The sequence below is a fragment of the Phodopus roborovskii genome, unplaced genomic scaffold (genome assembly GCF_943737965.1).
Source record: "Phodopus roborovskii unplaced genomic scaffold, PHOROB, whole genome shotgun sequence".
NCBI classification, from domain to species: domain Eukaryota; kingdom Metazoa; phylum Chordata; class Mammalia; order Rodentia; family Cricetidae; genus Phodopus; species Phodopus roborovskii.
The window spans coordinates 111,234-124,750 of NW_026126586.1; the positions used below are offsets into that span (position 1 = coordinate 111,234).

The following is a 13,517-nucleotide window of genomic DNA, read 5'->3' on the forward strand; positions in this document are numbered from 1 at the left end:
ATGGAGGAAAATAAGTCATAAAGAAAATACTCAAGAAAGGAAAAGATTCAAGAAAACACTTAACTAAGAAGAGGTGAATGAGAATAGTCCTTTGTGGTGAAAATTATATGTACACATTGTGCGTGGCAGCAGTTTGCAATTTTGAAATCTGAAAGTTGTAGTCTAGGATACAAACTGAATGGAAAGTAGCCTAGCATATCTCTTGTTTGAAGCACATTGATGATTTAAGTACACGTGTTCTCTGCCCCAAATTAATAGAGAAAAGCTGCCAAACAGAAACCCAGATATCTATATAATTGCTTCTAAACTTATACTGCAATCCTAAACACTAAAAGTTGGCTGTAAACAGTGTAAGAAAAGTAAGCCAGGTGTGTGGCTCACATACATGGTTCCAGATACTCAGGAGGCTGGGAACATCAAAACCAGTGTGGATAACATAGCAATAGTCTGTGCAGATCTCATTGTGGTTAAAAAGTTGTATACCTCCAATGAGGATCTATTAGAAAATGAATAGTTGACACTCTCTAGAATTACTTACTACTTTCCTATGTCAGAAACATGAATGACATTGTAGGGAGGAGGAGGTTGGTTTTTTGAAGCAGGGTAGCCTTGGCTGTCCTGGAACTCAGTCTGTAGACTCAAACTCACAGAGCTCCACATGCCTCTGCCTCCTGAGAGCGCTGGGATTAAAGGTGTGTACTATTGTGGTAAATAAGGTTCAGGATAAACAAATAGGCCGAATAGATGTTTATTCAGGGAGAAATAACTTACAACCTAGACAGATGAACACCAGGAAATTCAACCCGATCCTCTCCTGTCCGAGTCACGCCAGAAAGAGAGAGCCTTTTCTGGCCCCCTCCGACCTCCTTCCACAGGTCACTTCCACCCATGGCTCCACCCCCCAATGGGTGTGGTCAGTGCCACAGAAGGACTATCTCACTACAGTGTACCACTACCTCCGCCTATTCAATGACTTGATTCTAAAGTCTGTTTTTGCTGATTTGTTTTTGAAATGAGTTGTATTAAGTAGCATGAATTCATGACCTGAGTGCCTTAGCCTTCTTAGTAGCTTGGATTATGCCACAACACCTGACTACTACTAATATTTTAAAGCTAAAAATATCAATATGATTGTCTTTTTAAAAGTAAGTTTACAATTTTAGTCTTTACTTAATTACCCCTTTTATGAACAGCTTGTTTTCATTCCTATTTTATATTTGAAAATATCTGAGAAATGGTAATTGTTTGTTTTTAATTCATAGACAAAGATGGTTAAGGAAAGGTGTCAGAAAAAGTCCTTTCAAGACAGTCTTGAAGACATTAAGAAGCGAATGAAAGAGAAAAGGAATAAAAACTTGGCAGAGATTGGCAAACGCAAGTCCTTTATTGTCGCACCATGCCAAGTACCCAGTGAGATTTTTGTGGTGTCTTTTTACAGCATTCTTATTCTGTGTGTTAGTGTGGCATTTGTTTGTGTAGTGTGCATTCTTCTGGGGCTGGGAAGCAATGTGTTACTAGAAAACTTAGAGAGCCCTGCCATTCCTCTGTTCTGTTCCCTGCAAAGGGTCTCTTACTAAACCACAAGCCCCAGAGATCCTCCTATCTCCACACCCCTCTAACACTTCACCTTCTTTCCTGCCCCTATACACACAGTAATTGGGTTACTTGTTTGCATGACTATACCTGGCTCTTTATATGGATTTGAACTCTGGGCCTCATTGATTGCTTAGCAAGCACTTTTATGCATTTAACCATCTCTCCAGCCCCTGTTTCACCTTCTATGTTTAGGTTTAATTGAAATTTTTATCTCATAGCTAACACTTCTACACTGCTGAAAACTTACCAAGATAACAACAGGTTTTTAGTTTTGGCTTTGGAAAATGAAAAATCCAAAGTGAGAGAAGCCCAAGATATCATCCTACAGCTGAGAAGAGAATGTTATTACCTTGCATGTCAGTTATATACAGTCAAAAAGAAGCTAACTTCCCAACAAAGTGGAGAAACTGACCAGGTATGTTCATTACAAAACTAGCCTATGTAGTTTTGCTGTATGAAGTGCAGCTTTATAAAACCCTTTATAAGTGCTCTTTGGAAAATCACTCTTTAAAAAATAATTTATTACATTCATTTAGATTGTGTTCAGACAACTTTTAGGTGTTAGACATGTGACATACATATATGTAACCTCACATGTAATATGTACATAGTACACAGTGCAGAAAATAATTGCGTTTCTAGCAGGTACTATTTCTTCCTGGATGTACACACCTGTGATCTTGTGATTCTAGAACTCGGCATGCTAAGTCAGGAAGACCCAAGTTATAGGCTAACCTGAGCTTTACAGTGAGTCTTTATCTCTAAAAGAGATTTTAATATTTAGATTACATTTTAAAGATTGTTTTCCTTCGTTTTTAATCTTTTTTCCCTTTATTCAATCAACTACTAGGGGATCAGCCTATCGGCATCTGAATCTCTCTGCTTCCCAGAGCTTTCAAATGATTCTTTTTGTTTTTAATCATATGTGGGTGTGTCTGGACATATGTGTGTTAGTGTGGATACTCCTAGAGCTATCGTTACAGGCAGTTTTAGGCCACTTGAAATGGGTGCTGGGAAACAACTTGGGTTTTTCCAAAGAGCATTCTCTTTTCCTGCTGCTTTCCAGAGTTTTTGCTGAAATTACAAAAACTGATATTCAGTGGCCCTAAAACACTGGGAAGAAAATTCTATTATTGTAGGCCCCCTAATGCCAGCTGTCATGCTTACAGTTATTATGTTGTTACTACTTGCTGATATAGTCTTAGTATTTAAAAGAAGGGGTTATTTTTTTTCTGTCACATATCTATATGTATCACTCGGTCTGAACCACTCTACTTGTTCTTCAGTGTTCAAGGGTTGATTTCTCACTAGTAGAAAGCTTAAAGTGCTTTTTCATTTGTTTATGATGGTCTCCATATATATACCATGCTGGGTTAAATGTGTACGTACCACTATGCCCAGCTTAAGATGTTTTAGTATAAGAACGTTTTCTTGGTCTGGGTCTATAGCTCAAAGGGTGGAAGGAATACCTGTCTAGAATGCATAAGGTCCTAGGTTCATTCATCTCCAATGCTGCAAAAGTAATTGTGAAAAACATGAAGATTTGGAGCCAGAAACATTATTGGGTAAAGGGTGTTTGCCACTTGATGAAAGCCTGACAAACTGAATCCAATCATTGGGACCCACATAGTGGAAAGAGAGAAAGACTCCCCAAAAAGTTGTCCTCTGGCATCCACACATGCCAGAACATGCCTGCCTACAAAATAAATAATGTTTTAAATATAAAAATGTAGAGACAAAGATGGGAAATTTTTAAGGCATTTTTTTTTCCTGTCAACATACTAACACTCCCTGTGCGTTGTAATAAATCTTTATATTTTTGAGATTTATTTTTAATTATGGATACAGGTGTGTGTGCACATGAATGCAGGTTCCCACAGAGCTCAGAGGCTTCAGATTCCCAACCCCCAGGGCTGGAATTGCAGGCAGTTATGAGCCACCCAACATGGGTGCTTGAGACCAAGCAGTGAGTGTATGGCTCCTAGCCACTAAGTTCTCTTTAGTCCCATAGTTAATATTTTAATTTTGCTGCTACTATACAACTAAATATTCTCTTCTCCTTTGTCTTGGATAATGTAACTACTTTCAATGTTAGCTATTTGACACCAAATTGAAAACTTTCTTCATAAGAACTCATTCTAATCATCAGTTTTAGCCTACTTGTTATTAAATCAATGTATGTTCAGTTATGATCTCTCACCACATAAGTCATGTGTTCCACAAAGGCCTGAAAGAAAAAGAAAACCAGTATTTGTTCATTAAATTCAGAAGTCAATTAAATTTATTAGAAACTCTTCTTAGTGTTCCATTTGGGACTCACCTTTTCAAAAGTAATGTGCAAAGCTATTCTATATGCTTGTATTTTTCCATTTTCTCCTGCTTTGGTTAACTCCCCACCCCCCAACACACACACACACACACACACACACACACTCACACACACACCATCATATTCTTCTCATCTTACCCCCATGAGAATGTGGATCTTCAGTATTTGTTTTCCTTCCTATGTTTCTGTATTGGATTACTATAGCCAGAAGTGTAATATCTACTAGTATCTCTTGCCTTTAAGATGAAACCTCTCCTGCTCAAGTTTCCATCCCTTTTTTGTTTTGTTTTGTTTTTTGTTTCCCCCTCACAACACAACTTAAAAAAAAAAAAAAAAAAAAAAAAAAAACAGAAAAAGGAAAAAGGAAAAAGAAAAAAGCTAGATGTGGTGTTCACACCTTTATTTTCTGCATTTGAGAGACAGAGACATCCAGATCTATGTGAGTTCAAGGCCAGCCTGGTCTGTATAGTAAAACCATGTACATATCTTCTGTCCTTACTATTCTCCATTGCTATGTGTCAAGATCACCAAAGCTTGCTCTTGTTTCTTAACTTTACAGTGATATGCAAGTCTCTTTACTTGAAACATTGATCTCTTAAGTTTCTTTCCACCTTGCCCACCCTGAGTTTTCTTCTTACTTCCTTGCTCTTCCCTGCTTGTTTCCTGTGTTGGCAGCTTCTTTATTGGTAAAGGCCAGTTGCCTTGAACACATGTGAAATCCTCTTGTGGTTATATAATTGTTTTTGGTGACTTTCAAATTCATATATCAAAGCTTGAACACAGAGGCAGATGTACACACTCAGAGCTACTACTTGATTTTAGAAAGCATCTCAAACAGACTTTATACAAAGCACAACACTTTGCTTTCCAGTTCTCAAGCATATTGTGCACCTTGGCCTTCTATTTATATATTTAGCTCTCTCTATATAGTCATACTAGCCCAGAACTCAGTCTGAAACCTGGCTAGCCTCATACTGATCTTCCTCCTTCCTCAGCACCAGAGTGCTGAGATTAATGTACTGCTGTGCTCAGATGCTGAGATCTTTCTCCAGTTCCTGCTACTCATCTCAGTAAAATAGCCTGTGCACTCACTCGAGCCAAACCTACTTCATCAGTGCCATCTCCCCCATCCATATTCAGGCCTTACACATGGAATTTTCTTTCCAAGTGTTCTCATTTAAGAATGACCATTGACAGAAACTCCATGGCAGGTTGCTTAACTCTGAATATGCCATAGCCCCCTTGGGTTATGCATGTTTTGCTAATAAGGCCATCCCACTGGCTTTACCACCATAGCCCCAGGCATTTGCTAACCTCCTAACTTTTTCCACTCTAAGTCCCTTTTAAGCTATGCTTTGTGTTGGCCAGACTCAACTTTTTTCTGCCTTACTTAATATTAAGTGAGTTTCCATCACACTTAGACTAACCTTTCCCTCATGGTCATAGGTCTCAAGGCTCTATGCCCACTGGCTAGTGTACACCTACCTCCCGCTGTTGTCAGTTCTTCAGCTATGGTGACCTTAAACACAGCTATGACTTTTCCTGTTTCACATTTGCTGTTTACACTGCTTTTTCTTCCTTCAGCTCCTCAACAGCTAATTAGTTCTTATATTTCAGGTCAGAGTCACTGTGTAATAGAGCTCTCCAGCTTAGCTGCTCTACATTCCCTCTGATAGCACCTTCATAGCACCTTGGAAATAAAACATGTGTCTCTCTTTTCATTGGAAGGAGGGGCACATGTGCTGCCACAGTGTGCATGTGAACATCAGAGGACAACTTTGATTCTTTCCTTCTACCATGGGTTTCATGGATCCAGCTGACATTATGAGGCTTGAACGGCAAAGCTATCTTACTAGACTATTTTTAAAATTTCTTTCTTTATACTAGATTGTAAGCTATAAGGGCAATGAGGGATATACACTAGAATGTAAGCTGTAAGAGGCAATGTGAGATGTACACTGGAATATAAGCTTTAAGAGGGCAGTGTGAGATGTACACTAGAATATAACCTATAAGAGGACAGTGAGGGATATACACTAGAATGTAAGCTCTAAGAGGGCAGTGTAAGATGTTTAGTAGAATATAAATTATAAGAGGGCACTGTGTGATGTTTCAACTGTTGGAATCCTAGCCCCTGAAACTGCATGGCAGGGCTGTTGACTGTCAGCAAGTATGTATTATTCTTGTTGTAGGCATATATACTTATTCAGCAATATATTCATAATGTAGAATGCATATACATACTTCATAGCAGTAAACAACTATAATGGTGTTTTCTTTTGATTTAATATATTAACAGAACCAGAAAGGATATCTCTCAGAAGTGGTCTCCTGTAGTGACAATACCATCGGTGAATTGTCTATGAAGACCTTACAGTTAGTGCCAAGTTCATTATTGTTTCTATTACTACTGATCCATTTGTAAAAGGAAATTGACATCACTTGTGTGTATAGTCTGAGGCTTTTTCTATTAGCAGTATACCTAAGAGAATTTGATATTAAAATACTGTTGTATGTGGAAAGTTAGAGCTTTCTATTTCTGTTTAGTTGCTTTAATGACTAGAGTTAGAAACTCACAAAGACTTTAAACTGTTTTCTTTCCATATGTTTTTATTGTATGTCATGATTTCATTCTGATAAGGAATCATTGTTAAAACTGTCCAATTTATTGGGAGGGGGTTGAACTATCACTTTTTAATACCTGTGTCTTACTGATCAGTTCTGATTCCGATGCCCCTTTTCCCTTCTTTTTGGCTATGTATTTTTTATGTTCTTCCATGAACTATTGAAATTTATTATGTATACCAAAATACCCAGCTTTTTTAATTAAATTTTCTTTCATTTTGATCATTTACTCCCCCCCAACTCCTAGATCCTCCCTTTCCAACTAACTTTGTGTTCATTCTCTCAAGAGGGGGAAAAAACATGAAACTCGAAAATGAAAATCAGAACAGTCAAAAGATCAATAAGACAAAAAATAAAAAAGCCCAAACAAAACAAAAAAATACACAGAAATACCACTGAATCTGATTTGTCTGATTTGTGTTGTCAAACTGCCCTAGAGTTTAGTTCATATAATCAGTGAATCTTCATTATAGAAAATTGATTTTCTCTTTGCCAGCATGAACGATTCTGCTCACTTACACCATTTAGTGAGTGTGACTAACATATATAGCTATAAATCCAAAACTTGGAAGGCTTGTGTAGGAGGACAGTCATTCAAAGATGGCCTGGGCTGTATGACTAAACCTTGGCTCATGACAAATAAAAATCTAGAAAAGCTACAGAATATGGCTTTACTCCACCTGAGTTGTGCTATGGATATCAGTGTTCATAGCCTCTTGGCCTGCACCACTGTGCCAGGAGCCACTCCTCCCCCAGTTGTGAGGACGAACAGTGCTTCCAAATATTGGCAGTTAGCCCCAAGTGTGGACTGACTGCCATAGACAGTGCTTTATAGTGCTTTTTACAGAAGGAGCCATAAATACTATAAATTTATAGCCCTTGAGATCATTGTTAAACTGTAGTAGTTTTAAAACTGTTGGATTTTAAGATCTGACATATGAAGTTAGATCAGATAAGGTAATCAGATTTTTAACTAGATTTCAAAGTAATCATTAGTTCTCTCTACTCCATTACCAAACCTATATTTTAATTTTTACAGCATAAACTGGAAAAGTTTTACAAAGAGTAAAATTGTCAATAACAGGTTTTGAGTGGAAGAAGTCTTGGTTAATGAAGCAAAAAAGAATGCAAGTTTAAAAGAAAACAGGGGGGGGGGGACACTATGCATTTTTAGAATCTATAGCTGGTATCATTAAAGCATCACCAAAAGCTGAGTGGCCAAACTTTATTCTTAATGATTTTGAGACAGTTTGGATTGACTGTTCTGTCTGTGGCATGAGGTTGTATTAAAGACCAGACCTCATGTAAGCAACATTTGGTTTAATGTGGTAGGGAACAAGGTCTGTGGATTTGGACTGGAATTGTGAAATGATGTAACAAGCTTATAGCCTGGGAAAACACAGAATTTTTACATAATTACTAAGATTCTGTTTTTCATTTTTATTCCATAAGGCAAACTGCTTTTAAAGACTGGCCATTCCAAACCAAAGGTAAGTTGAGAGAAAACTCTGATTTTTGTGAAGAAGTAACCTATGAAAGTTTTTCGTTTTCTTTCTTTCTTTTTTTTTTTTTTAACTTTTAAGACTGCTTATCTGTTATTCTGCTCAAAGTAACTTTATTTTACATACACTGATACAGGATTAAAATAACCCATGCAAAGCATGAGTGGTGGCTTATACCTATATTCCTAGCACTCAGGAGAGTGAGTATCCTAGTTAGGGTTACTATTACTGTGAGGAAACACCATGACCATGCACCTTGGGGAGCAAAGGGTTTATTTCATTCACAGTTCCACATAACAGTTCATCATCAAACACAGTGAGGTCAGGATCTCAAACAGGACAGGAGTTGATGTAGAGAACATGGACAGGTGCTTCTCATGGCTTGCTCAGCCTGCTTTCTTATAGAACACAGGACCATCAGCCCAGGAGTAGCCCCACCCACAATAGACTGGACCCTCCCACATCAAGCACTAATTAAGAAAGTGCCCTACAGACTTACAGCTTGATCTTATAGAGGCATTTTCTCAATTGAGGCTTCCTACTCTCAGATGAATCTAGTTTATGTCAAGATAACATAAAGCTAACCAGCTCAGTGAGGCAATGAGGTCGAAAGTTCAAGGCCATTAGAGTACATAATTGAGACCCTGTCAGGAAAAACAACAGCAATATACCTATTCATGGTATGTCTATAAGGAGTCTATAAAGGAGGAATTATGATTGTATCTGTAGCTGCAGTCAACTGCTATATGTTATAGCATTTTACATATGTTGTCTAAGTTGAACACTGCTGTAGCCTAGGAACACAATCCATTTTCTGTAGCCTCAGAGAAGTAAAGCATCTGACCAGAAGTAATTAACAGGGAGCGTTCACAAAATGAATGGAATTTGAGTAAGCAAAACCAGGTGAAAACCCTGCTGTTCCTATAGATACAGAAGATATTTATCTGAAAGGCCTAATTAGCAATTATCTAAATCTTAGTCACCTTCAAAAAATAATTTAATTTCTACTATCTTGGTATATGTTCTCACTTTAGAATTGGAAGTTCTCTTCTTCTGTGTCCTCAGAGATTAAACAGAGAAGTTATTCCTTTTTCTTTAAACCTTTGAACCAGAAACAAATAAAACCACTCTTATATACAAAGTGAGTATATATTTGCTTATGTTGGGGGGTGTTTTGTTCTTTTGAGACAGGGTCTTACATATAAAGACCTGGCTTTAAACTCAAAAGAGATCCTCTGTCTTCTGAGTGCTGGGATTAAAGGCAGGCACCAGACTTCAGACTTGTTTTATTTTGAAAAAGTGTCTTATTCTGTGGCCCAAGCAACTCTAGAGCTATGTGGCACATGCTGCACCTCACTTGATGCTCCAGCATCTGCCTCCTTATAGTATGAGCTACCACACATGGCTTTTCATTCCCACAGTATTTTTAAATGTTGATGTAAGCTATTGGTTGTTCAATGATGAGTAAACAGATAGTGATATTGAGCTTTCATTTTTATTTACTTATAGTAAATATAGGGAAACTATTGAATAACTGCTGCAACTTTCAATTCTAATGTTCTTGAAATGCAAAGTTCTGAAGCATAACACTGTTCCTCATTTGTTTCTTAAATGTTCAGAACCAAGTCCTGTTCCTCCAGACACACCGGGGAGTGATTTAGATTCAGGTAAAGTCAAGTCTACTGATGATGTCTTACCTAGGACTGTTTCTTTCCGTTGCCACTTAAAGAAAATTTTTAGCAATGTAAGTCACTCCACTGCTTTGGAGAACTGTGAAGCCAGTCATCAAGTGGGGCAGTCTTTGGAAGTTAGAAGTGGGTATAGAGACCCAACTATAACTCTGCACAGACTTGAAAATGTAGAACAAAATGGTTGTCTGTGGAACAAGGACCAAGTTAACTTATCCCCTAGATTGACTTACCCAGGAAAGAATGCTAAAACAAACGAAGTCATTTTACCATCTAAACCGGAACAAATGAAAAGCAAGCATAAACATGCACAAAAAAGAAGAGCAGAGCACAGAAGAGCCAACCAGAGATGCAAATCAAAACTCTCACTGAGGTGTAAGGGCAGCAAAGGCAAAGATGAGAACACTGCACACCCCACAAAGTTGAGTGGGTCTGCCGGCGCCAGTGATGCATATGATTTTAATCTGGAAGAGTGTGTGCACCTCACCCCTTTCCAACAAAAAGTGAGCAGTGGCTCCAGTGAAGAGATCAACAACAGTGAGTGGGAAGGGAGTGCTTTTGAACTGAGTTCCTCTGAGCATGAATGTGATGACTCCTACCTTCCTCCTTACAAGCACTTGGAAGACAATACACAAGATTCAGGCACAGCAGTTACCAGACCTCGGCCTAAAAGAGGAATCAAGAACAGGGATGAAAAAGATGCTGAGAAGGCTCTGCCAACCAGAACTCCTACCGGTAAGAGTGTGCTTATTTTCCTAGGTTTTGATGTTTCTGCTAGATGGTTGCCCCTGGTGCTGATGTAGTCTTTGATACTGTACCTGTCATATGTTACTCTGGGGGGGCTAGACTTCCCATATGTGCTTTCTGTAGGAGAAGTTATAGCCTGATTAAATAGTAGGGGTGGAAAATGGAAACAGCTGTGTTATTCTGACTTACTTTAAGCAAATAGGAATCTTACAGAAGTATGACTTCTCAGGATCTGATTCCTATCAGTAGAGACTTTTGGGCAAGGTGAAGAGAGGACAGGTTGTGGTTGGATTGAATTAAAAGATCTACTTTACACTTGTGATCACTTGGAAAATTAAAAAACAAAACAAACAAAAAAAGCCGTCATTTCAATGGACTTACTATATATATATAATTCAATAGGAACCATGATGTATTTTTCTAATTGAAGGTGTGTTTATGAGAGCTAGATATTCTTTTCTTATCTGCTGAAAACTATAGCTCAGAAACTGTTGTTTTTATTTTATCCAAGTGATTCAGCATTAGTCATCAGCCTGCACCTACTCAAAAAAAAAAAAAAAAAAAAAAAAAAAAAAAAACTCCATTAGGAATTTTGATTCTATCTTCAGAATGTCACATTGTAACAGCTCAGTCCGCATGCTTGATTTGCTTAACTAGGAAATTAAAGCCTGAAACAATTAATCAACTTTCCTAGTTGAACAGCTATACAGTATAGCTTGCAAATCTATTTTAAACTATGTATCCTGGTTATTCCTTCCAAAGGAATTCCTTCCACTTCCAGTAGCTGTTTCTCTTTTTCTTAATAAATCTGTGCTACTTCAAATAAAAATACTTTAATGATAGAATAAGTTGAGCAGGATTGGCAAACTGTTGATAATTACTGAAATTGAGTAACATGGGACTTAATTGAATTACAGTGAACACTGTTGTGTTCTTTTGAAACACTGAGATAGTTTGACCCCAGACTTCCACCAGTAGCATTACCTGAAAACAGCCATGATCACAGGTTCTGTCCTAGCCCTTGAATTAGAATTTGAATGTCTTTATAAGTTCCCCTGGGCCTTTATAAACATGGTTTGGGAAGCATTAGTCTACAATACAACAGCCGGTCTAATCCTGTTGCTTAGAGGTAGTCTACACTATTAATACTGGAATAGTTGTATATGTTTAATGGTGACAGGATAGTATCTGACATCTAGATACTCTGTAGTTTAAAAAAAAAAGAGAAAAAAGAAAACCCTGCTGGAGATTATTGTCTTTCAGTGTTCTTACTGTGCATAGGGTTAACATAGGTGGGAACACATTTTATCCTGCTTTTTGGGGACTGATTAAGAGTTCTTGTATGTTTACTGGAATGTACTGAAGGACCTTTGTAGTCAGTGGACCTCCAACAGTGTTACAAACTTTAGTCTTGAATGAGACTAGAGTCTTGATGATTCCAAGTATTAAAGTGTGACTAAAATGCAGTTTCCCACTTAAACCAACCCATGAATGACATCTAAGCTACTGAGGAAGAAAGTTAAGCTTTAGTAAGTAGTTCTATTGCAGCTAGCAATTCTTTACATCTGCCATAATTTCTACATTATCTAGTTTGAAAATAAGAAAAAGCAAGAGGAAGTTTTTAAAACACAGATCATGAAGTGCAAGGTATTTTGTGTGTTTAAAATATGTAATTGGAAAAAAAGGGAAAAATAATTGAGCATATCTTTATTTCTGTGGATTTTATCTCTTGAGTCCATATTCAATAAACATTGTATTGTAGATATTCCACCTAAGAATCAAAAGTCACCTGGTTGTAGCCTAAAGGATGTCACCAATATCCTGATGTGTCCTGTAGTGAGAATTAAGAAACATTCTCTGTCTCCGAGAAAGAATGAAGACTGCCCAGCAGTGCCTCTGCCTAAGCGCAGGTGCACCACCAACATGAGCTATAAAGAGCCTACACTAGCTTCGTAAGTACTGTGTGGACTCATCTGTAACAATCCTAATGGAAGGACTGAAGAAGGGCTTTAGCCTTGATTATATTTGAGACTAAGACTGGCATTTTTTAGAATAATCCTATGCTGAATTAATACTGCTCTCTTTGTAATCATGCCTAAAATCTCTTTTAACTGCTCTCTTTGTAATCATGCCTAAAATCTCTTTTACTTACAGGAAACTAAGAAGAGGGGACCCTTTCACAGACTTGTGTTTCTTGAATTCTCCTATTTTTAAGCAGAAAAAGGAGATTAGACGTCGTAAAAGAAGTACAAAGCTAACACAGTAACTCCTTTTGTTGGATGCTGTCAAATGTGATCCTTCTCTTTTGCTTAATAGTCTTTGAGACACTATGTAATGGGTAGAACCAACCCTTATTGGAATGTCCCTTGAACCTATTCTTTGTAATTGTGTGGATTGCCACCAACATCTAAAATTTCCCTGGCATCTTTACTTTTTCCTTAAGCAGGAGAATGTAGATCATAAATCCTTGATATCACAGTAAGATGTAAGTTGCTGATAGTCCCTTAATCTAATATCATTTTGATTCTTTGGATAAAATATATAGAGAATCATGATTAAGAGAATTGATGGGTTTGGTTCTGGGACAAAGTAACTGTTGTGAACTCTCAATGTGTGTGATGTCATTCCTCATTAGAATGATAACATGTTGTGGAACCCACACTAGCCCTTCATGTTGTCAAAAGTCTACAAATTTGTGAATAGTAAGGGTTTCTGGTTTTGATCTAGGTACAAAATGTAAATAACCCAGTTCAGAAAGTTTAACCTCTGCAGGTGTGTATGTATTTCTTTAAACTGAAATCACTGTAAGTGGTCCATGAAGTCCATGAAGTATGGCCATTGTGTTTTCCTTCTATTCTTAACTGTCAAGTAGTCTGATTACCTTACTTTCTGGCTTTTACCACTTCCAGCTTCTTCTGTCATTTTTGTCATGTCTGTCAACTTTCCTCTTCCCTTCACATTAGAATTGTCTTATCAACTTTTCCCAGAATCAAGACATTTCAGTTTGGGGCTCAGCAGTAGAACACTTGC

General features: G+C 37.6%; 1 protein-coding gene across 1 annotated transcript; it reads left to right on the top strand.

Annotated features, from left to right (window-relative positions):
* Positions 1 to 1,266: 1,266 nt before the first annotated feature.
* Positions 1,267 to 13,051, top strand: Sgo1 (shugoshin 1). The gene is made up of 7 exons (XM_051204194.1): positions 1,267 to 1,410; positions 1,815 to 2,011; positions 6,225 to 6,301; positions 8,003 to 8,040; positions 9,672 to 10,475; positions 12,250 to 12,439; positions 12,642 to 13,051. Exons 1-7 carry the CDS (start codon positions 1,269 to 1,271, stop codon positions 12,751 to 12,753), a joined length of 1,560 nt encoding a protein of 519 aa, XP_051060151.1. The 5' UTR covers positions 1,267 to 1,268; the 3' UTR covers positions 12,754 to 13,051.
* The last annotated feature ends 466 nt before the right edge of the window (positions 13,052 to 13,517 follow it).

What these genes read in the sequence shown, in the direction of transcription:
- Sgo1 (XM_051204194.1), top strand. Translation starts at nt 1,269, where the DNA reads ATGGTTAAGGAAAGGTGTCAGAAAAAGTCCTTTCAAGACAGTCTTGAA. An exon ending in CTGGCCATTCCAAACCAAAG is followed by an intron (nt 8,041 to 9,671) that starts GTAAGTTGAGAG and finishes TTAAATGTTCAG; the next exon opens with AACCAAGTCCTGTTCCTCCA. An exon ending in GCCAACCAGAACTCCTACCG is followed by an intron (nt 10,476 to 12,249) that starts GTAAGAGTGTGC and finishes ATTGTATTGTAG; the next exon opens with ATATTCCACCTAAGAATCAA.